The 24,682-nt window shown below is 39.3% G+C and overlaps 1 protein-coding gene across 1 annotated transcript in view; it reads left to right on the top strand.

The window, feature by feature from the left end:
* The first annotated feature begins 1,298 nt into the window (after positions 1-1,298).
* The window catches only part of bug (thioredoxin domain-containing protein bug), a 158,168-nt gene continuing 134,784 nt past the window's right edge, over positions 1,299-24,682 (top strand). Inside the window, exons 1-2 of the mRNA XM_067138430.2 lie at positions 1,299-2,048; positions 22,980-23,146. Coding sequence (XP_066994531.2) covers positions 2,000-2,048; positions 22,980-23,146 — 216 coding nt within the window. The 5' untranslated portion in view covers positions 1,299-1,999. The remainder of the gene's footprint in view (positions 2,049-22,979; positions 23,147-24,682) is intronic.

Genomic DNA, 24,682 nt, shown 5'->3' with positions numbered 1-24,682 from the left:
TGAGAAAAGAAATCGCATGTTCAAGACCAGATGTAGTGTGTGTTGCCACTACATATTATGAAAAGACCATACGCAGTCAATATGCACTGCTTGTGCTAATCCTCAAGAAAGTGCCAAAAGTGAGGGAGACGTGTAATACACTAGCAAAACATACAATATTTTTCACAGCAGATATAACAGAATCATGTGCACAATCTGGAGAATATAATGTACGATAGGATCATAGTTTTTGCTTTGTTTTCCAATTTCACTTCATTATTTTTACACCCACAGAGTTTTGTAATGAATAGACTAATACTGAAATAATCAGTTTGTATGTTCTGACCAATAAACGATAGCGTACTGTATGGAAAAGTACAAATTTTGTTATAGAGTTTCAGAATTTGTTATCAAGAGATTACTACTGAAATTATCCTACTTAGTATGTTTTGACCAATAACCAATAGAAAAAAATACAAATTTTGTTTCGTTTTGTGCTGATGATCAATTAGACAATGTGCAATACATAGTTACTTAACCTTTATATGTGCAACCTTTCCAGTGTTAAGAGCATCTATTTTGCCTCAAAAAGAGAGATCATACATGGAACCTGTAATAACTTGACAGTAGGCACACTGTGTGTAGTTTGTGCAACGGCAATGAAAGTTGTTTTGCTGAACTTTCCTTCCTCCTATGGCCAATAACAATTCTTGCAAACACTGTGGCAGTTATTCTGCAAGAGTAAAATGACAAGAATATCAGCTCAATCACTATCTAACTTATGTACATACATAGATCAAGAAGCAAATGTTACTAAAAAGGAAAGAAAGGATAAAAAAAGAGATCATTTAGTGCATTTGCTTAACAGGTGAAGTCTATTTGAGAATATCATTGAACGGAGGCTTATCACCACTCTGAAATAGGCCTAATTCTCATTAGCAAGTAAACCTTCATGAAGTGGACGTTTATATCACACAAATTATCAAAACATTTTCACATAGCCTCATGTGTGCCAGGTTGTTTAGAAGTGATGATGCTTACTGGGATGATCAGCCCCAAAAGACAAGCCATTCACCGAAGTACGCTCGTCTCCAAAATTGGATGTCAAAAATTATTGAGAATCAAGTTCTAATAAAATATTTTTTCTATACCATCTGCAACCAACACGCGGTAATTTGCAACAAATATACAGATGTTATGCATATACTTACCCAAGGAGGAATATCAAATTTATCAAAAAATCAAATATTTTTTCTAGTTTTCTTTATTGCATGACTGTCAGCAAGAGACCACTCGTTTCGATGGAGATGTCACCTACAAAGGAAAATACTATGGGGAAGTGTCATTCCCTATAGCAGCCGGTCGCATGAAATGCAAATAAGACCTGCTAGTAGGCAAACTAGCATGAATTTCTTTTCTTTCACCGCGATACGTCGCGTTGATCAGTTGTGATTGTCCTGAGCTTCCCGCTCAACATTTAAAAAAATGTCAACACATCAGAAACGAGCGATTACGTACAACGGCACATGTTACATATTACTACACAATCAGCAGAGCGTAATCACATTCCCTCATTTCAATGTCACCGTAGTCCCGCTTTCGAAGTCCCTTGTCACTTGTTATCTAATCCGCAGTGTAGCCAATAGCCATACTGAATTAAAAGAAAAGCTTACACCAGCATATGTATCGTATTAGAAAAATAGCATTAAAAGTTATTTATGGAATCACTTCCAACCTGTATTTTTATTTAGATCGATCAACTTTTAATATATTTTCCACACGGCTGTAGTTTACACTCTCAACAAGCCGAAGTCCACTGCTGGTTGTCGAGTGTCGACAGAAACAAACGAGTTGCGAAACGTTTTCAATCTCATGTTTTGGATTCTAACGCAAGTGAGAATAATGCATACGTAAATGAATGAGTCTGTTGATTTTTACTTCCAAAATGATAATTAGTGTGACAGTGTACATTGTGCAGCGCAAGTAATGAAAAGTTACGGAGTGTCACCAATCTGAGGAAATGAAGCTATTCTATCCTTTTGTCACGGGTGCTTTGTACATTGGGTTAGGTATGAAAATTACTGTAGAATTCGATTTTCATGAGAATATGAAGTTGTCATAAATATAACATTTCTTTAAAATATTTTTAATTGTACCTATATGCGTCACTTTTAATAATAATAGTATTGCAACCAAATGGTCATGATATATACACTTAAATACACTTAGATAGTGATAATATGCATTCAATGCTTGCAAAACATGGTCAGTTATTTACACAGTTGTGTCAAGCTTCCTTTTCTACGGACACATTCTATAGCATGGTATATGCCGCATCGTTGGTCACAGAAGACACACACGCAACCCGGTCCTGGCTTGTGAAATTCCATGGTTCTGCACACCTTATGGTGGAACCCGTGTACGGCAAACCTGGTCACTGTATGCCTCAGGTCATATCCACCACGCGTCCAGTCCCTGTTTAACATCGCATCAGTTAAATAAAACTCGTCCCATATCATGGCCCTCTTTGCTTGCAGTTCATGTAGCAGCTCTCTGTAACTCCTTGTCACTGATAGTAGTAATCTAATTCTTATGTCTTCAATGAAGTACGTCTCCTTTGCCAGAACGTATACTAGCCTTGATAATGCATATTTAGAAATGCATAGAACTCTCTTTAAGAATCTAGCCTTCAAACTTTCCAGCTCTTGCGTCACTTTTGGATATATAATAAAATGCTTGTATAATGTAACATTGCTGAATAGGAATGTCTGTAATATTATAGGGATAGAAGAACAACTGGAGATTAGCTCTTACATCTTTTTAGCGATTGCTCTACTGTGTCATTTAAAGTCCCCCCCCCCAACACGCACACACACTTTTTTATTTATTTTGAGACTCGTTATTGAAGTTGACATTCAGGCCATAGTGAGAATTCCTTAGTTCAAGGTAGTTACAGGAGTTATACAAGGCAGTATTCTTTCATCTTTGTTGTTCATAGTACCGGTATAGGCCCTGCAGTTTTAATGGCAGACTGTGCTGAAAACCTACGATCCAATGGGTGGTTCTATGATAGCCATTTCGAATTTTGGAATCATGGAACATAATGAGGAAGTTCATAGAAAGATTACTGCTTGAAATTGTCATTTTAAGGAATTTCGACTTAAAATCAGCCTTATGCAAACAGTTGTTATGACAGTTTACAGACAAATGGCAGGAGCAAATATCATAGTAGACGAACAGAAATTACAAGAAGTTAACCACTTCCAGTACCTCGGTATTATCCTGACTGAAGATAACCGATCAAATGCTGAAACCACAAACAGAGTTCAAAGACCTGTCCTTTACTCTCAGGTTAGAAACGTTATCTGGGACAGCCAGATTCCATTACAAGCCAAACAAACACTTTATCAAGCTTACTTCTTGCCCATAACAACCTATGGCCTTGAAACTTATATCATCACACACAGAGATAAAAGTAGACTCCAAGTTGCAGCAATGAAATTCCTCCGGACAGTGGTACAAAAACCAAAAGAGATAAGGTTCGCAGTGAGAGGATTTGCCAAGAGATTCAAATAAGAGAAACGTTATATGATACCAAAATCAGAAATGGTATGGCCATGTAATGAGAATGGTTTCTTGAGGGATAAGAATTTCATATTGGTCCATATTGAACTGAGATTAGGCCTACATTAAAATTAAGTATCTTTTGTGTTTCCACCTTTTCAGTACAAAATTTGGCATTTGAAGAAAATTTGTATTGAAAAGGTGGAACCACAAAATATACTTAATTTTAATGTAATGGATATTCTTGCTCAGTAACTAAGGAATGGTTGGAGAAAATCTTAGCCGGCAAAAGACCTAGAGGCAGACCTCGAAGGAGATGGATCGAACAAGTCAAACAAGATCTGGAACTTACGTGATGTCAACTACGGTTGACTTTTACGCACTTTACATGCCAACGGCGCATCCTTTTTTCTTTTTTTTAAATCTGACTTTACCTTCACATAAGCTGAGGAATATATTACTGTTCATATAATTACATACACACTTGATCTACAGGTGTTGTAATGTTATTCCTAGTAATAGGGACAGCCTTTATAGGATATGTTCTCCCTTGAGGTCAAATATCCTTCTGAGGAGCAACAGTAATTACGAATCTCTTATCAGCCGTTCCCTATTTAGGTATTGATTTAGTCCAATGAGTTTGAGGTGGATTCGCTGTTGATAATGCTACCCTTACTCGATTCTTTACTTTCCATTTCGTTCTAGAGTAGTGGATTGGAACCAAGTACAGGAAGAAGAATGGTACCTGAATCGACTGAAGTGGCAAGCGCTCATACACCGCATCTGGGAAACTGGAGACGGTTAAGTGATGAGAAACATATATATTTGATGATTCCTGAAGTAGCAGAAAGGAAGAGTTCCTTCCTTGATGCTTGCCAGGCAGCCATTAATCCAGCCCAACAATTATTCTTACTTATACAGAAGAATTAAAACTGAACAGCCTGAAAGTACAAAGTGCAACCATTTTCTCTGTTTCTATTGGCCATCTGTGATCAGCTATGATTAAGGTAATGTTCATATTTTTTCCAATAGAACTCACTTGCATATGTGGTTACAGGGTTACCACATTTTGTGAATATAATAATATAAGAGCAGCGTTTGAAGAACCAGACGTGGCTTGTAAGTGGATGCGATCACACTGTAGGCCTATTCGATGTGAGTGTGCCAGTATTGACTGTTGAAGAACATAAATTTTGTCACGGCTTAATTAAAGGATTTATTCCTTATACATTGTATCCCCCGCGCTAATAAAATTAAGATATTGATCATTAATTCACATTTAATTGCCCAGGCCAATCTGTCCCAAAACTCTCTTCGGGAGGATCTTCTCTATGGTCGTAGCGCATAATGTCCACATCGCCAAAAAAAAAGGTATTTAGTAGCCTAGCTCTAACTTATCTTTTATTTTTGTTGCAGGCCATTATCTGTCACAAAACAGTCTAATTGAGAGGCTCTTTTCTGTGGCCACAGTGGCGCATACTGTCAACACGGCAAGCAAAAGAAGGGCATTTCGTAGCTCTAACCTGTTTTGTTATCTCTGTCATTCATATTTCATGTTATTCAGTAGCTGAGCGTAATGCGCCGACATTGACAAGCCTGTGGGTTCATCGGAGCTACCACCATCTTGGATCTCTAACCTATGTTTCATGAACCAACAACCAAAGTTTTATTGTCTAATGTATTGGAGCTAACTGGTTGAGTGTTTTTTTTTTTCAACTTTATTTACGTCGCACCGACACAGATAGGTTTTATGGCGATGATGGAATGGGAAATGTCTAGGAGTGAGAAGGAATCAGCCGTGGCCTTAATTAAAGTACAACCTTGCCTTGTGTGAAAATGGGAAACCACGGAAAACAATCTTCAGGGCTGCCGACAGCGGGGTTCGAACCTACTATCTCCCGGATGCAAGATCACAGCTGCGCACCCATAACCGCATGGCCAGCTCACCCAGTGCTTGGAGCTTAAAGAAATTCAGTGAATATGATATGAAAATAAGTATTTCCAAGATTAAAGTGATGTCAGTAGGGAAGAAACTTATGAGAACTGAATGTCATGTTGTTTGTTTGAGTCCTCAGTCCATAGACTGTTTTGATGCAGCGCTTCATGCCAGCCTATCCTGTGCTAACCGTTTAATTTCTATGTAACTACTGCATCCTACATCTGCTCTGATCTGCTTGTCATATTCGTACCTTGGTGTAGGCCTACCGCCTACTGTACATTTCCCTCAAAAACCAACTGAACAAGTCCAGGGTGTCTTAAGATGTGTCCTATCATTCTATCTGTTCTTCTTGTCAAATTTAGCCAAATCGATCTCCTCTCACCAATTCGATTCAATATCTCTTCATTTGTCATTCAATCTATCCATCTCACCTTCAGCATTCCTTTGTAACACCACATTTGAGAAGCTTCTACGTATTCTCTTTCTTTCTGAGCTAGTTATCGAAATTATTTAGAAACATCTTTCGAATTCCTATATCAATGTTCAACGTGAGCAAATTTCTTTTCTAAAGAAAGTTCTTTCTTGCTTGTGCTAGTCTGCATTTTATGTCGTCCTTCTGCCGTCATTAGTTATTTTACTACCCAAGTAACAATACTCGTCTACTTTCTTTAATACTTCATTTCCGAATCTACTATTACCAGCATCACCTGCCTTTCTTCGACTGCAGTCCATTACTTTGTTTTTGACTTATTTATTTTCATTTTGTACTCCTTACCCAAGACACCGTCCATACTATTCAGCAACTTCTCAGCATCTTCTGCAGTCTGAGGTAAAGTAACAATATGATCGGCCACACTCCACACAAAGCACTTCACTAACCTCTTCTTAAGGTCCTTATTTAGAGGCCCACTCAACAGTGCCCTTTGTTTCATAAATGCTTCCTTGGCCATTGCAATTCTAGTCTTCACTTTGTCCAAGCAATAAAGATAATTTCTGATTATGCTTCCCAAATATTTGAATTTAGACACTTGTTCAATCTCCTCCCCCGAAAGTATTATTTTAGCTGTTGAGTCCTTTGACCCCATGATCATTGCCTTGGTTTTTTTCCTATTACCGAGCTCGATAGCTGCAGTCGCTTAAGTGCAGCCAGTATCCAGTATTCGGGAGATAGTGGGTTCAAACCCCACTGTCGGCAACCCTGAAGATGGTTTTCCGTGGTTTCCCATTTTCACACTAGACAAATGCTGGGGCTGTACCTTAATTAAGGCTACAGCCGCTTCCTTCCCACTCCTAGCCCTTCCCTGTCACATTGTTGCTATAAAACCTATCTGTGTCAGTGCGACATAAAGCAACTTGCAATTGCTTTTTCCTATTAATTTTCATGCCTAACTTCCTACAGGATCTGTACAAGTTTTTCAACGTAGCATTCATCATTTTCTCAGTTTCTGCTAGAACCGCCATGTCATCTGCAAATCGAATGCATTCAATTCTTTTTTCCTCCAACTGACACTCCTTGTTTTCTTTGAAAGCAATTTGCAATTAATTCCTCCAAGTATATATTAAACAGCGTTGGTGAAAGACAACAGCCTTGCCTCACCCCTCTGCCAATTCTGCTCCCTTCTGACAGATCATATCTTATTCTGATTTGGACAATTTGGTTTATGTAAAGGTTCTTAATTAGCCTTCTTTCTGTCCAGTATACTCCATTCTTCTTCAGTATGCCCATCAATTTCTCCCATTGAACTCTATCAAAAGCCTTTTCCAGGTCAATAAAAGTCACAAATACCAGTCTTCCTTTTTCAATGTATCTTTCTCCAATAGTTCTTAGTAACCCAATAGCATATTTTGTACCTTTTCCCTTTCTAAATCCATACTTCTCTTCCTTAATCGATTCATCTAATTTTTTATATAACCTTTGATTCAGGACTCCCATTAGTAATTTTGTGCATGGGAAACCAGACTTATGGTCCTGTGATCTTCAAACTTACATGCATCCTTCTTTTTTGCTATAGGGATCATTCCTGTGGTTAGAAAATCTTCAGGCCACTGACCTGTCTCATATATTCTGTAATAAACTGTGCGACATGTGCCCGTATTATAGATGTTGCTATTTCTTTCAAAGGGTACCGTATAGATTTTCAGCAGGGATTGGTTTGTTTTAGGCATCCTGTACTACCTCATTAATAGAGACTTATATATGCTTTGCATGAGCAGAATTCTTACATGTAGGTTAACGTATCCATAAAGACATACACGAGATGCTGTCAGTTGTACAGTTTTTATTCACGTCTATTTACAAATTAAACACACACATAACCTTAATCACTGCTGTCAAAACAAAACACTCACATCACAAACCGCCTTTTTAAAAAATACCAATCGCTGCACATGGAGATTACAACCTTGAAACACAGTTGAAACAGTTGATTACCGACTGCCTTCATCGGCATGTCAGTTAACCACAACACGTGTTCACCAGTGAAACTCTTAAACAATAACTTATCGTTACCATCAAGACCACCTCCTTATATATGTGGCTGGACAGGCTTCTAGAAAGCTACATTACAAAATATACCTTCTCGAAAATTTGAGAATGCCTAATAATTAGATTATAATGTACAGAATATTCTCCATCATTCTCGTCTACCTATACCATTTTGGAAGTTACAGTGTGTTTCACATTTATGGATTACAAATTTTATACACAGGTTCTTACATTAATTGAACTGGTATAAATGTCTATATACAGTGCATGTTTCATGACATAACCTCACAAACAACGTGATCATATCATCATAATAATAATAATACAAACACTAACTGGATGTAACACTTCATTGCCATACATACAAGTAATAATAATAATTGTAAAATAATAATAATTCATTCGAAACCAACTTTCAACGTATTAGGTCATGTTACGTACATTTAGTACGTGTTGAAGAGATGTTAAGTACAGAACAAAAATGGCCAACCAGACACCAGTGGGATCCGAACCCACAACCTCTCGATTTCGTGTCGGTTGCTCTACCAATTGAGCTATGGTGGCCTAGGCCATCTTTGTTCTGTTGGAAAGGATCTAAGCTACAGGTCTGGTACTACTACCATCACACTGTAGAGTGCGTTTAAGTTGCCCGTTGAGAGCCAAGTCAATGAATATTGAATTTTCACGACCGCATTGTAATCGAAACCAACTTTTAACGTATTAGGTCGTGTTACGTACATTTAGTACGTGTTGAAGAGATGTTAAGTACAGAACAAAAATGGCCAACCGGACACCAGTGGGAGGTTGTGGGTTCGGATCCCACTGGTGTCCGGTTGGCCATTTTTGTTCTGTACTTAACATCTCTTCAACACGTACTAAATGTACGTAACACGACCTAATACGTTGAAAGTTGGTTTCGATTACAATGCGGTCACCTCCCACTGGTGTCCGGTTGGCCATTTTTGTTCTGTACTTAACATCTCTTCAACACGTACTAAATGTACGTAACACGACCTAATACGTTGAAAGTTGGTTTCGATTACAATGCGGTCGTGAAAATTCAATATTCATTGACTTGGCTCTCAACGGGCAACTTAAACGCACTCTACAGTGTGATGGTAGTAGTACCAGACCTGTAGCTTAGATCCTTTCCAACAGAACAAAGATGGCCTAGGCCACCATAGCTCAATTGGTAGAGCAACCGACGCGAAATCGGGAGGTTGTGGGTTCGGATCCCACTGGTGTCTGGTTGGCCATTTTTGTTCTGTACTTAACATCTCTTCAACACGTACTAAATGTATGTAACACGACCTAATACGTTGAAAGTTGGTTCCGATTACAATGCGGTCGTGAAATTCAATATTCAATAATAATTCAAGCTTGTTCTTGTATTATCTACCCATGGGTGAGTGAATATTGTTTTCAGGTTATATCCGTTTATCGCACTTGAGTCAAGGTGCTGCTTATTCTGTTGCTGATAAACTAAGGGCCATAGCTGACATGCAGTGAACATGAGGACCGAGCAAGTGGCTGTGCAGTTTGGGTCATGTAGCTATCAGCTTGCATTCGGGAGATAGTGGGTTCAATTCCCACTGCTGGCAGCTCTGAAGATGGTTTTCTGTGGTTCCCATTTTCACACCAGGCAAATGCTGGGCTGTACCTTAATTAAGGCCATACCGGGCGAGTTGGCCGTGCAGTTAGGAGCGCACAGCTGTGAGCTCGCATCCGGGAGATAGTGGGTTCGAACCCCGCTGTCGGCAGCCCTGAAGATGGTTTTCCGTGGTTTCCCATTTTCACACCAGACAAATGCTGGGGCTGTACCTTAATTAAGGCCACGGCCGCTTCTTTCCCATTCCTAGGCCTTTCCTGCCCCATCATCGCCATAAGACTTATCTGTGTTGGTGCGACGTGAAACAAATTATAAGTTAAAAACTTCATTTTCCCGTATTGAACTGAGATTCACAATTAAAATATCAAGGAAGGTTCAACCTTTTCAATACAAAACGTGTTGCATAAGATGTTCACAACATAATATTTATTAAATAGTTAGAACCGGTTTCGACGCTCACTGCGTCATCATCACCTACAAAAAATCAACAAATGGGCAAAGTACATGTCATAAAAAATTACATTAATAACTCTTGCATGGCTGAATACAAATGGTAGACTGCTTTGTCTTAAAAGCTAGAAGAAACTTGAGTAAAATATGATAATGTGATGTGACACATAAAAACGTAGTAGTTTGATGGGTAAGTGTTGTGCATAAAATTGAACTGATGCTTTGAACATAAAAGTCTGAATATGATGATAAAACTATGTGGTAAAAACAAATAGTAAAATTGTCCACTCTTCTATTGTTCACTTCAGGCACATAAGTCCAGGTCCGATGTTATATAGCAAAACCAATAAAAAGATTTTTGTCGAGGCCGGGACACCTGATGTTGGGCAATTGAATAAGGTTGCTCTTCGAATTAGTCTCAGCTCAACAGGGTGGTGAGTCTTTAAAGAAAGGAAAGAAAAAACTAAGTTAGTGAAATGGAAGTCTAAATCGAGTCGCGGCCAAGGGTGATAGAATATGAGACTCACCTTGTTTAGCGTGCTCAAAAACATAAATAAAGGCCCTTTACTCGATGTTACGGAGAACTGTTTTATTCACCTAGACCAATTTTTTAACCCTAACTTATATCTTAACGAAATCTCAGAAAAATCCAGCATTCTTTTCGACTACCTAATAGAAGTCTTTAGAGGTATAAAAACCACGAGAGAAAAATCGATCTTTCACGCTCTCCACAGTACTCTTTTACGTCCCACACCACTGCCACTCCGCCCTCCTGACCCGCCTTAAACTCCGCCTCCCTACCCCTCTCCTCTCCACTTCCCCTCCCCCCCCCCCTTTTCCACCCCTCTCACTCTAACTCCGCTACTCAGTCGCACCATCTCACTTGTCCACAACTTTTCTTACATCACACACTCAGCACGCTAAACAAGGTGAGTCTCATATTCTATCACCCTTGGCCGCGACTCGATTTAGACTTCCATTTCACTAACTTAGTTTTTTCTTTCCTTTCTTTAAAGACTCACCACCCTGTTGAGCTGAGACTAATTCGAAGAGCAACCTTATTCAATCGCCCAACATCAGGTGTCCCGGCCTCGACAAAAATCTTTTTATTGGTTTTGCTATATAACATCGGACCTGGACTTATGTGCCTGAAGTGAACAATAGAAGAGTGGACAATTTTACTATTTTGTTTTTACCACATAGTTTTATCATCATATTCAGACTTTTATGTTCAAAGCATCAGTTCAATTTTATGCACAACACTTACCCATCAAACTACTACGTTTTTATGTGTCACATCACATTATCATATTTTACTCGAGTTTCTTCTAGCTTTTAAGACAAAGCAGTCTACCATTTGTATTCAGCCATGCAAGAGTTATTAATGTAATTTTTTATGACATGTACTTTGCCCATTTGTTGATTTTTTGTAGGTGATGATGACGCAGTGAGCGTCGAAACCGGTTCTAACTATTTAATAAATATTATGTTGTGAACATCTTATGCAACACGTTTTGTATTGAAAAGGTTGAACCTTCCTTGATATTTTAATTGTGAAACAAATAGCAAAAAAAAATTAAGGCCATGGTCTCTTCCTTCCCACTCCTAGCCCTTTCCTATCCCAATATTGTCGTAAGACGTATCGTGTCTGTGCAACGTAAAGCAGATTATAAAAGTAAAACGTCAGAGAGAAAGGACATGATGTTCCTGTTAGTTCCCGAATTATGCTAGTCCTTGTGCAAACCTTCTGCGTGATGCACCTTATGATGAGAATGATGGCTGTTATAAACAGGTGAGAACAATGCCAGGAGGATACTTGGAATGATGAGTAAGTTAGGAATGAACTCAATGGATAAAGCAGTAGGCATAAGCCAGCTTCGGTGGTGGGGTCACGTGAGACAAATAGAGGAGGACAGGTTACCTGGAACAATTATGGACTCTGTCATGTAGGGTAAGAGAAGTAGAGGGAGACTAAGATGACGATGGTTAGACTCGGTTTGTAATGATTTAAAGATAAGTGGTGTGGACCGGAATGTAGAATATTAGAAAAACTTGACAGAACAGCCTAGATATAAACTTCTTCTGGCTGTGAAGTTTGAACTGGTTTGAAGTAGTTCAAAACGCATGCAGTTAAATAGACTTTCAGTTTGCTATCATTTATGCTTGTATATAAATTTCTGATTTCATTTCCTAAGTGCATCCCTCCTTTTCTGTTTCAGCTCATTTTAATATCTCAGTAAACTCAAATCATAATGTACAATTCTCGTGTTACTTCAAACTTCATAAAATTATAAAGACAACGAACAGTCTGTAATATTCTGATCCAAGCTCATGTGCCCATGTGTGTCTGTTGATTTCAACTCGGGCAGCACAATAACTCAACTTCAAACAAACAGTAGGACATCGTTCACTCATGTGTCAGTATATGATATTGACATTTTCACTTGCAACAAAATAACAATTTTACCTTGCTGAATAAGAGGCATTTTATCAACAAAAAAAACAACCAAACATGTAAGATGTCTACATCACCTGAATCATATATCTAAAATGAAAATACCTTCAATGAAGCATTCACCATAAAAACGTGTTACATGTCGTTCCCCAATTTCAGCAGTAAGAGTTCCATCTCATGCTTATTAGGTAGAAGTAGTATGCTACCTTTTTAATCATTAAGATGGTGATTATTCATTCTTTCCACATAAAGAAGGTAATTTCCTACAAACAGTTGAAATATGATGGTCATTGTATTGTTCTTGTAACCTATATCTGGTGCCAGTTTCAGCCTTCCAAGCGGTCTTGTTACCTCAGTATTGCTGTGAAAGGTGAAATAACTCACAGTTGGAGTTGAGCGTAGTCTACCCAGCTCTCAGATTCAGGAATCATGTATATTCTAGCACAGTTTAAACCAATAGGATCCTTAACAGAGTGCGAGAAATTACATATGTTGATGTTAGGCTTAAGCCTAAGATGGTCTTGTTATTGTGCCTTGTGAGAATACTGTATTGCCAATCCTATCCGTGACAGATTGTAGGTATGGCAAGAAAGCCAGACTCAAAGGAAGAGAACCATGTGACAATCTGTCTTTCGGCTTAGGATGTAGCACTTTGTCATTCTGTTTCATTGAATAGCCATTGCTCAGGAATGTTCTCTTTAGGAATTCAAGTTCACCGTTTAACTTATCCTCCTCATAAACCTTCCTTGCCATTGGTATCTCTATATTCAGGATTTTGAAGAGCAGTCTTCAATCTTCATACCTGCCAACTTTCCCGATTTAGGCAGGAGACTCCCGGTTTTCGACAGTTTTTCCCGCCTCCCGATTGTTCTATTATTTCTCCCAGTTTTAACTTATATTTTGGTGAACTTCAAACATTTGATTTCAAAGCCTGCCATTTCAGGTTTTTTATGCCAGTGGCCGAAATTCCATAACTCTTTGGCCGCTTTCAAACGAAATATATACGTTTATTAATGCGAGGTATGTGCGCGAATGTGCAATGTTTATTGAAACCTGTATATCGCGACGCGTATATCGATTGCCAATCTCTCGTTCTCGCGTGCTATGTTCATGTTCGTTCACATCAGTCTACGTGTCTAGTCGATTCTAGAGACAAGTCGCTAGATATGGAGTCTTTTTTAGTAATTTAGGGACAGAATTTCAATGATAATGACTAGTGACTTTTCTAGAAATTTTAGGAGCCATTTGGAGACAATTCTGACTAATTTTAATTTATCTCAATATAAATAAGAGTGTCTGTAGATCGCTCAAAATTGAAAAAGAATGATATTTCTGTACTGGTCGTGACCACAGTAACAAGGGGAAATGCTCGTTTTAATTTTCTGTAATGTCTGTCTGTCTGTCTGTCTGTCTGTCTGTCTGTCTGTCTGTCTGTCTGTCTGTCTGTCTGTCTGTCTGTCTGTCTGTATGTATGTACGCGCATCACGAGAAAACAGCTGAAGAGAATTTAATGAAAATGGGTATATGATGTCGAGGAATAAGTCACTACAATCTAGGGCATAAATAATTGTGTTCACGTTGAGTGAAATGGTAGTTTAGGGGAAGGCCTAAAATTTAAATCTCACATATTTATGTTGTTATTGCCCTCTCGATAAATACTACATATTTAACTTAATAAATTATTAAATTTCCTGTCATTTATGTCATACATTTTTACCGTGCCAGCTGTGATAATAGAGATTTCATGAATTTGGACTTTTGTTGCTAAGTCCATATCAGCGCCGAAGTACGAGAAAATGGGTGAACAGAATTTAATAAAAATCGTATGTAAAGTTGGGGAATAAGTAACTACAGTCTACGCTATAAATAATTTTATACACCCTGTTCGAAATGGTAGTTTAAGGGAAGGTGCAAAAATGTACTTTTTAATTACCTAATTGGTCATATCGAAAAGTACTACATAACGAAGGAGGGAGTATCATTTCTGATTATTTATGTCTTATTCAGTTTTACCGTACCGACTATAATAATATTGTGAAGATGATTATAAGAGTGAGAAAAAAGGAACGATCACTTGAATAATAACACGAGGGAGTCATAAAAGAAAGGAGGGCTCACTTTACATTAGATGCTCTAATATCACAGAGTCGGAAGAAAATTAAATCTGAAGGCCTGCAATATTGACAGCTCACAGAATTGATCAACAATAACATTACATTGACCATTGTTTGCTGTGATGTGCTTTGTGTATTCTGCTGCCATTTATCTCCGATAGATGAGATTACTGCTGCGTACCTCGTACAACAGCCTGCCTGAATACTGCCGGGAAGTAGCTGGGGAGTTAGATCTCTCTCTTCTTTAGCATGCCATTCCTCTGGTTCATAAATTTTCTGATACTACTGGTACGTAACACACTGGATCATCATAGTATTCCAGCTATTCAATCCCTACTCTCGGGCAGTGATTGGAATGAGCAGTATGCACACTTAAATGGGATAAACATGAACCTACTATGCTGGTGTAGCAGGGGGAGAGGTGATACTCCCACATGGGGGATAGGGGTCCTAACCGGCTTGCCGGCGGGCTTGAGCGAAATAAAATAGCTCTCGCGGACCAAACACACACACACACACACACACACCCCCGTGGGTGGCGGATGCAGGTAAAGAATACACCCACGGTATCCCCTGCCCGTCGTAAGAGGCGAATAAAAGGGGCGAGCTAGGGATATTTCAATGAGAACCATGAGACTACTTTTAATTAGGACCACCATGCGGGGAGCACCATGGGTCGATTTTACCTGTGCCTAGTACCACTATGTTAGGTACACAATAGGTTTGTGATTAGTAGCGACAGTGTGTGAATCAGGGTGAGTTTTACAGTACCTGTGATTAGTACCACTCTATGAGCCATGGGTCTGCCTTACCTATGATTACTTCCGACTATGTGAGGAACACCACGGGGTAGTACGAGTCCCTGTGATTAGTACACTTATGTGAGGAACACCATAGGTTTGTGTTGCCTATAACTGGTGCCGCAATGTGAGAAACATCATAGGTCTGCGTTACATGTGCACATTGCATTGCCTGTGAGTAGTACCATAATGTGTGGAATACCACGAGTCTGCACTACTTTTGATTAGTACCGCATACCTGCCAAGTATTCTGGTTTTTCTGTAAAATGTATGGATTTTGAGTGTGTTGTACGGATGAACAACATTATTGTACGGATTTTGAATATCCGCACTTGGTTTCGCTTTCTGCGGTCAAATCGGATTTGTTTGACTTTCGATAGTAGCTGGTAATACGAGATGCGGTGTTTGAAATTCAACCGATAAATGTATCAATTATCGATTATCACCATGCTTTTGTCACCTGTTCGACCTCAACTGCTACTTCATTCAGTGAGATGTTCCCAAACAAGTAGCAGGCTGCGATTTTGAAGAAAAGAAATCCGTTAATAGCAGGCTGTGAATTTATATAAAACGACTTTAGTAACTGTGTCGTGCTTCGTAGCAGCTGAAAGGCTTTGTTTTTAGTGCGTGTGTAACATTGGCAATAGTCCTGAAACTCATGGAATTGTGTGACAAATTTCTAAGCAATTTAGTATTTTTAATGGTGTATATAACTGTATGTGGAACATTTTATGACTTCTAGAACTTTATAAGGAGGTATTTAGGAGGTATTTGTTTTTCAGCTATCCAAATGTTTTATGATATAACGCAATTGTAAATTACAAGGTATTTTAGAAAATTGTGACCGAGGACAAATAATTTTTCAACGATCGATGTGATAAAACGATAGTTCGAGAAACAATAAATGCGGGGAAATTTAACATTGGTTTATATGGAACATTTTTGGGACCGAATAAATTCAATGATGAATACGGGAGACGATGAATCGAGGTTCTACTGTATTTAACTTGTATTATTATTGTTTATAATCTCCTCCCCCCCCCCCCTTGCCGTCCTTTTTCATTATACACTGACTGACAGAGCAAATGCAACACCAAGAAGGAGTGGTCAGAACTTTATGCCAATTGCAGGGTAGACTGACGTCACTGAGGTATGCTCATGATGTGAAATGCGCCGCTGTGCTGCGCGTGTAGCGAACGATAAATGGGACACGGCGTTGGCGAATGGCCCACTTCGTACCGTGATTTCTCAGCCGACAGTCATTGTAGAACGTGTTGTCGTGTGCCACAGGACATGTGTATAGCTAAGAATGCCAGGCCGCCGTCAACGGAGGCATTTCCAGCAGACAGACGACTTTACGAGGGGTATGGTGATCGGGCTGAGAAGGGCAGGTTGGTCGCTTCGTCAAATCGCAGCCGATACCCATAGGGATGTGTCCACGGTGCAGCGCCTGTGGCGAAGATGGTTGGCGCAGGGACATGTGGCACGTGCGAGGAGTCCAGGCGCAGCCCGAGTGACGTCAGCACGCGAGGATCGGCGCATCCGCTGCCAAGCAGTGGCAGCCCCGCATGCCACGTCAACCGCCATTCTTCAGCATGTGCAAGACACCCTGGCTGTTCCAATATCGACCAGAACAATTTCCCGTCGATTGGTTGAAGGAGGCCTGCACTCCCGGCGTCCGCTCAGAAGACTACCATTGACTCCACAGCATAGACGTGCACGCCTGGCATAGTGCCGGGCTAGAGCGACTTGGATGAGGGAATGGCGGAACGTCGTGTTCTCCGATGAGTCACGCTTCTGTTCTGTCAGTGATAGTCACCGCAGACAAGTGTGGCGTCGGCGTGAAGAAAGGTCAAATCCGGCAGTAACTTGGAGCGCCCTACCACTAGACAACGCGGCATCATGGTTTGGGGCGCTATTGCGTATGATTCCACGTCACCTCTAGTGTGTATTCAAGGCACGTTAAATGCCCACCGCTACGTGCAGCATGTGCTGCGGCCGGTGGCACTCCCGTACCTTCAGGGGCTGCCCAATGCTCTGTTTCAGCAGGATAATGCCCGCCCACACACTGCTCGCATCTCCCAACAGGCTCTACGAGGTGTACAGATGCTTCCGTGGCCAGCGTACTCTCCGGATCTCTCACCAATCGAACACGTGTGGGATCTCATTGGACGCCGTTTGCAAACTCTGCCCCAGCCTCGTACAGACGACCAACTGTGGCAAATGGTTGACAGAGAATGGAGAACCATCCCTCAGGACACCATCTGCACTCTTATTGACTCTGTACCTCGACGTGTTTCTGCGTGCATCGCCGCTCGTGGTGGTCCTACATCCTACTGAGTCGATGCCGTGCGCATTGTGTAACCTGCATATCGGTTTGAAATAAACATCAATTATTCGTCCATGCCGTCTCTGTTTTTTCTCCAACTTTCATCCCTTTCGAACCACTCCTTCTTGGTGTTGCATTTGCTCTGTCAGTCAGTGTATCTCAAGACTGTCACGCATGCACGTGTTGTTAAAAAATTTCCGCTTAAGGATCTTCCGGATTTCTCTTTTCGAAAGTTGGCAGGTATGGTACCGCAACATGACAAATACCATGGTTCTTCTTTCCTAGCAATAACTACCATTATGAGGGGCTGATGACCTGGATTTTTGTCCCCTTTAGACTACAACCGTCATTGATTCAGGATTGTGCTCTAGAAGCAGTCCCTTGATCAGTAATACTGTTGATTAATGCTAGTTTCTGGCAATGTGGGGCATTGCAGATCGGATCCACTGATTGTTTTAAATTTATATCCATCCATTCATTCTTTACATCATGTTTTGAATTCTGGTTAGTGGATGATATCAGACTTTTAAATTGTCATTAAATTTTGTCTCGTTTAAGGGCCGATGACCGAGATGTTAGATCCGTTTAAACAACAAGCATCATCTTAAATGGAATAATGACACAGGAGTGTTCGCGGCCTGGTCATTCTAGCTCTGGAACTTTGAACTGTTAGATTGACACTATAGTACTTTTCTTTATATTTCGAATATTTCATATGATAGCATTACTTTTAATTGTGACATTCGTACTGACCTTTGTTGACTTCAGTTAGGAAAACTATAAGGACAGTCTTTCTAAGAATTCCGTAGCGAAGCACGGGCATAACAGCTAGTTATTTGATACAAATAGCATTGTGCTTTGCATAATCACACGGTCGCTTGATGCAATATATTAATGTATGCATTTGCTAAGTAATGGCATTTAAGTGCATGACCAATTCACGCGTGTGGGGCATGAGTTCATACTATTTTCGGAAGGCTTATCAGAGACCGATCATCTCACTCGCATACTTCCTGTGAGGTAATAGAGATGTGTCATTTTTAGCCTTGTAGCCTCGTTTCAGCAACAGCCGGGCTTTGAGACAGTATGAGTTATAAATATATCATAGTACTGTATTACGCAAGACATGTAGAATAAGCAGTTTTCACCAATTGTATCTCCTGATTTTTCCTGATGTTCATATCGAAAGCTCCTGATTTCTGGTTTTGTAAATTTGGCAGGTATGCATCTTGCACACTCAACCCTTCCATCTGGTTGAGGTATGTCACATTTATTATCCCCTATGTCAAACACAAGTTATCCATATTTTTTAATCACTTTCTCACAACTACCTTTCTCTTAGACAGTTTTAGGCTTTTCTGTCACCCAAAAAAAAAAAAAGGACAGTATGCATATTTACAACCTCATCTACTCAAAAATATGCTTCATCAGAGAACTACAAGTTGAAAATGATTTCTTCCCTACCCTTCATCCATAAACCATGCTGTAAACTCCTCTCTCTTTGTGACTTTGTCGTATTACATCAGCTTACATAAAACAGTAATTTTTTATGGGAATGGTTTCTGATCACTGTAATATTCTCTGCAGTGTACATAGTGAGAGATTTTCCTTTCCTTTAAGCTTCTTAAGTAGACTTAAATGGATTGAATTGCATGGGTAATCGCAGCGCTTCGACATTTAAGGAGAATTACCGTAATTGAGGGATGTTCCAATATTCAACACAATGTATAAAACATAATATTTATCGAGCAAAAACTGGTTTTGATTCCCTTGGAAACATCATTAGTTCGTGATATATAAATAAATCAAAGGGTCCTAATAACAATCAACCTGAAAACTGCCTTAAATAATTATGATTTAAGGAGAATGCATTGCTGTTGCCTGAGGTCTTTTTTCTTCCTTCACATTACCTCTTTGCAAAAATGTTCTGTAAAAATGAAAAATAGTGTTCCATGCAGGGGCCTATTGAACCTAAAACACAACTCAAAATTTTCATCACATCATGGTGGCACAATAAAAGAGCATACCCAGAAAGTAAAAGCATTCATATACACGGAAGATATGGCACTAACTTCGGATAGCAAAGATGAACTACGGACTGTAATGGACATCATTACTGAATGGGCTGAGGAAAATGAAATGGCTCTGAATACAAACATGAGAGAGCTGGTAATCTTCAGAAAGGGAGGAAAATTAACAGACAGCGACTTCATCTTATGTAAAGGGCAAAGACTGCAAATCAGTAACCACGACAAGTACCTTGGGATCACTATCCCAGTAGCGGGATGAACTTCCTCAATCCATCTGAAAGACAGAATTATAGTGACCGTGGCATCCATCAACGATATCAGACATCTTCCTCTGACAGCTATGAGTCTATTTGAGGTGAAAGTGCTGCTGATAGCCACATATTGTATAGAACTAATATGGGAGTACCTCTCAAAAACGCAACTATAAGAACTTGAAAACCTGAAGTCACGGTTCCTTAAACGAGTTTTGAACATGTTTAAATACCCGCTATCCAGACTGGTCTGCGTATTGCGAAGGAGACATTCCTAGTGGAAGATGTAAGACTCCAGTTCCTCCTGCTAACTACAGTAAGCTATAAGGAGCTTCATACGAAGAAAGCTTAATATGGGACAACTTCTACACAACAGATGCAATGATAAATCGAGATTGGACACAGGCAGGATATGACATACGGTCCCCAGGTTCGCCATGCATGGATTTCACCATAAAGTGTGCAATACAGAGCCCTGGGACCTAACGCATGTGAAAAAGATGTGAGCAAATACGTGACAAATGTGTGCTATGAACTGTATACGGCGAGAAACCTTGACACAACTATGGCAATGAGTCTCTCTTTGTAAATAACTCTCTCCTTGTATGTATGGCCATTCGCTGCATTAAAAATTATTATGTATTAACATGATGCAAACAATATGTCAACGTTTTTATTTCAAATTGTTACTTCAGCTACAGTACAATATCATGGCTTCAAAAAGAAAGCACATTACATTAGTGTTCTCCCCAGAAATTTTCGTCAGCCAGATGTCAGGAATGAGTAGCCGGGCGGGAAATAGGGCGTAAAAAATGGATACGATAAAATTTCAGTTTATTCCCCCTAGGGCATTAGGCATTAATAATATTAGACAAGTATACATTAACTGCAAAATTGAACTACTTTAGTGTTATCACAAACAACTTGAACTTCTAGTGTTCTGCTGTTCGTTCATAATCATGTAACACGGGGGCTTACCATTTCGTTACTGTGGAGTGGCATTCAGGTTTGTGACGTCATGCGGAATCGCATACGATTCCACGCTTATCCAGGCACCGCTTGCGCACGACACTGTGGCAATCAAGCTAAACCTTTAAACTCCAATGTAATTGATGCAATTATTTTGACAATATTGGAGATTTATCATTTAAATCAACAGTTTTACAGTATTTAAATTTATATTTGGAACACCCAATGACTCAAATATATATTATTATGGAACTAGCACATATCTAGGTTATGTTAGCCTGTTACAAAGGTTCTAGGGAGAACACTGCCTTAGATCTGAAGCAGAAACCAGAAATTTTTTGAGAAGTTGGGCCAAGGTTCTTTGAAGGAAGCCAATCTGCTGAATACAGTGTTGTATGTACAACGTTTCTCCTCCTCCTGCTCTCTGCTCATAATCCCAATTTATTGGAGCTGGCATTTGATATGAATTTGGCCCCATTTTACTGATGAATATCTTTCCTAATGCCAATCCTAAACATACTTGTATGGTGGTTAGTAGTGTAGTGTGTTTTATGTGTATATGGAGAAAAGTATTGAGATGAACATAAACAGCTAGTCCCCAAACCAGAGGAATTAACCATATGGAGCTAAAATCCTCAGCCTGGCCAGGGATTAAACCCGTGGCCCTCTGAACCAAAGACCATTCAACCAAGCAGCCAGGCTGTTTGTACAATTATTTATGGTATTTTTATTATTATAATTATTTACTTTCCTTAAATTGTACATGTGCAATTTTGGGGTGGTAGATGGAGAAAGGGCAAGCGCCTCATACACGGAAGTGCCTCCATCCCCACATTTATGAGTATAGTACGCAAACCTTTTCTTGAACCCTGAGCTTCATAGTGCGTAATGGGAACTTGGGCTCAAGAAAAGTTTCGCGTACTATACATAAACTCTACTGAATATTTACATGTATGCAGACAATTTAAAATTTTCGTATTTACACTCCAAACACTGTACTCGTAGAATAATAATTATCATCTTGATTTATTCTATACATATTAGAGTAGGAAGACCCAGCCATTTATACTCTTCACTCATATTCCTGTATACACACTCATTCACGGCCACTCCCACACGGACACGCATACACATTTGCCCACATTCACCTGTACTTGCACCCATCTTTCTTACAAATCTAATTTATACAGAAAGAAAGTAATGGAAAGGAACAAACAAGTGCAGATCAGTTTTCTCGGGGGGGCAGGCTTCAGCACTCGTTGAGGGGCTCTTGGTGTGGATAGTGTATGATAAGAAGAAAGCTGTAAAAACCACAAGAAAAATTTAATTCTATTTATCACCTGATTATTCTCTTACGATAGGTAATTAATAATGAGAAAGAAAATAAAGCACATCTCAACTATTCTCTATTACATAAAATTACTTATTGTAGTTGGTATCTTACAGATCAGTAGCAGATATACAGTACAGCAATTACCATTCATTCACAACAGTCTACTGCCTCTTTGTGTAAATTTAACATGTATCAGCGTTCTGATTTACTCTGTTGGCTGTCGTTATGTACCAGAATTTGTTATTCTGAAATGATTTAACAATGGGAATTTTTAAAAATTTTGAACCACTTCATATTTTGATGGAGGAGTATAGAGATTATTTTAATATGGACATGTTTTTGGGCTGGGGGTCTATCTGGAATTAGCATCATTTCCCAACCCCATTGTAACTATGACAACTAGTGTTCATCATCTCTATGTTGCCATAAGAACTCGGCTACATGAAAAAGCATACAATTGTGGATATAAACTCGCTTTCTAGTCTTCTATGCCCAAAAACATTCATGATTCTATGCCTTTGTATGAAGTGGAAAAAATGTACTTTCTATACTTTTCTTTCTCTGTGGTTTGTATTGTTGCTGTTCATTTAATTTCTAGTAGGTTGTTGCTGTATAAATTGTTAACAAGTCAGTATGAAATTGCTTAATTATCTTTATTTTTTTTTTATCTAGTTTTGCAGTGGACTAAATCCGAAGAGCTCGGTGAATCTCCTCTGTATGAATATGGAGAAGATTCACATGTACCAGAAGATGTGCCTGCTGTGAACAGAAAACTTTCCGAGGCTGATGCGGAGTCATCTCACCCTTTATCTCTGGACAAGTTTATACAAGAATTTCACGTATGTCATTTAAAATGGTTCACACTAAAGCCAGTTATGATAATTAGTGCATGAATATGTGATCCACCAGTTCTCTATCATTTCTTGGAAAATATATCTTTCTAGATGTTATTATCATCAGTAATTTCTAGTTTTAAGCTTGTTGGCAACATTGGAGATGGCAAACTTCAAAGGTGGTTGTCAGTAGTGTTAATCTGACACGGGGTGTTGCAGAACTCAACATCTCAGGCAAATGACAGTGGGAATTTCAAACAATATCAGCATAAGCATACTGTGATGTGGTGAAATTTTTGATGGTCCTATGCATGTGCATGAAAACTCTTCTGTATATTGCTTTTGGTAATGTTGATTTGCTGAGAGTCTTTTTTTTTACAACAGTCATACAGCTTTTCATTGATATTATGTTTACATGACATGTTATTTTTATGTTGTTCTTCACTTCACGAAATTAGATGCTTGCATATGACATGACTTTGCAACAAAAACAGGCATTGGAAGTAATAATCAGTTCAGCCACCTCGTTACTAAATCGGAGGTCACTATAAATAGCCATTCTGCTCGTTATTGAGCGTCGTGACCTTATTTACTTTATAATTTCTGTGTTACAGCTTTGACGTGACATCTCTAACCAGAGTGATCTTCAGCTTTTTGTAAAGGTGCGTTTTCCAAGGTGCGACTGTAGCCGCCACGGCGGCCACAGCCGCAACGACTGGGGTCGCCATATACGTTGACGACAGCAGCCGCAAGCGACGGGCACGTGGGGTGTTTTCTTAGACACGACTCTAGCCGCCAGTCACGCAGTCCAGTCCGTCAGAGGACGAGAGAACGGGCGATTTCGTTAGTGGCAGGGCTTTCCTTGACATTTGAATGGATGAAGGAGAAGAAGAAGAAGAATTGTTAATGTGGTATATCGGCCCAAAAAGAAGGAAAGTCAACAGTATATTTTCATCGCACTATGAGGAAGGACGCTATAACAATTTAATTAAGAGGCATCTTTTAAGTGATGAGACAAAGTTCAGGAAGTATTTCAGACTGAGTGTTTAGTTATATTCTCTAACTTAAAAAAAAGTGACATTTTGAAAACCCCATGCAATCGGTACTAGAAGCCTATCAGCCCACCTGAGAAACTTGCACTCACTCTCAGGTACGGATATTTTAACCTTATTTTAACAGTGTTTAGCTCAACTGAATAAGTGTTTTTACAGTAAGACATAACGATCAGTAAATCTATGGTCGTAGTAGACTTCAAGATTTTTTTGCTAGTGGCTTATGTCGCACCGACACAGATAGGTCTTACATAAAATCAGTTTCATGGTCCGTATCGCACTTCAATAGATTCACAATTAAGTATTTATTATTTTCCACCTAGTCGATACAATGATTGCTTAAGGCAAATTTAATGGTTAAAAGTGGTACATGTTTCGTATTTTATCAACATCTTCAGCCACATAACACTGTTTAGATGAAAAATATATAAAATTGACAAAGTAATGCTTAAGAGGAAGTGTCCTTAAAATTAACATAAGATTGACAACA

Source organism: Anabrus simplex, chromosome 1, assembly GCF_040414725.1.
Source record: "Anabrus simplex isolate iqAnaSimp1 chromosome 1, ASM4041472v1, whole genome shotgun sequence".
In the NCBI taxonomy this organism is placed as follows: domain Eukaryota; kingdom Metazoa; phylum Arthropoda; class Insecta; order Orthoptera; family Tettigoniidae; genus Anabrus; species Anabrus simplex.
Note: the sequence above shows the minus strand (reverse complement) of the source record. Positions and strands in the feature narration are given on the sequence as shown.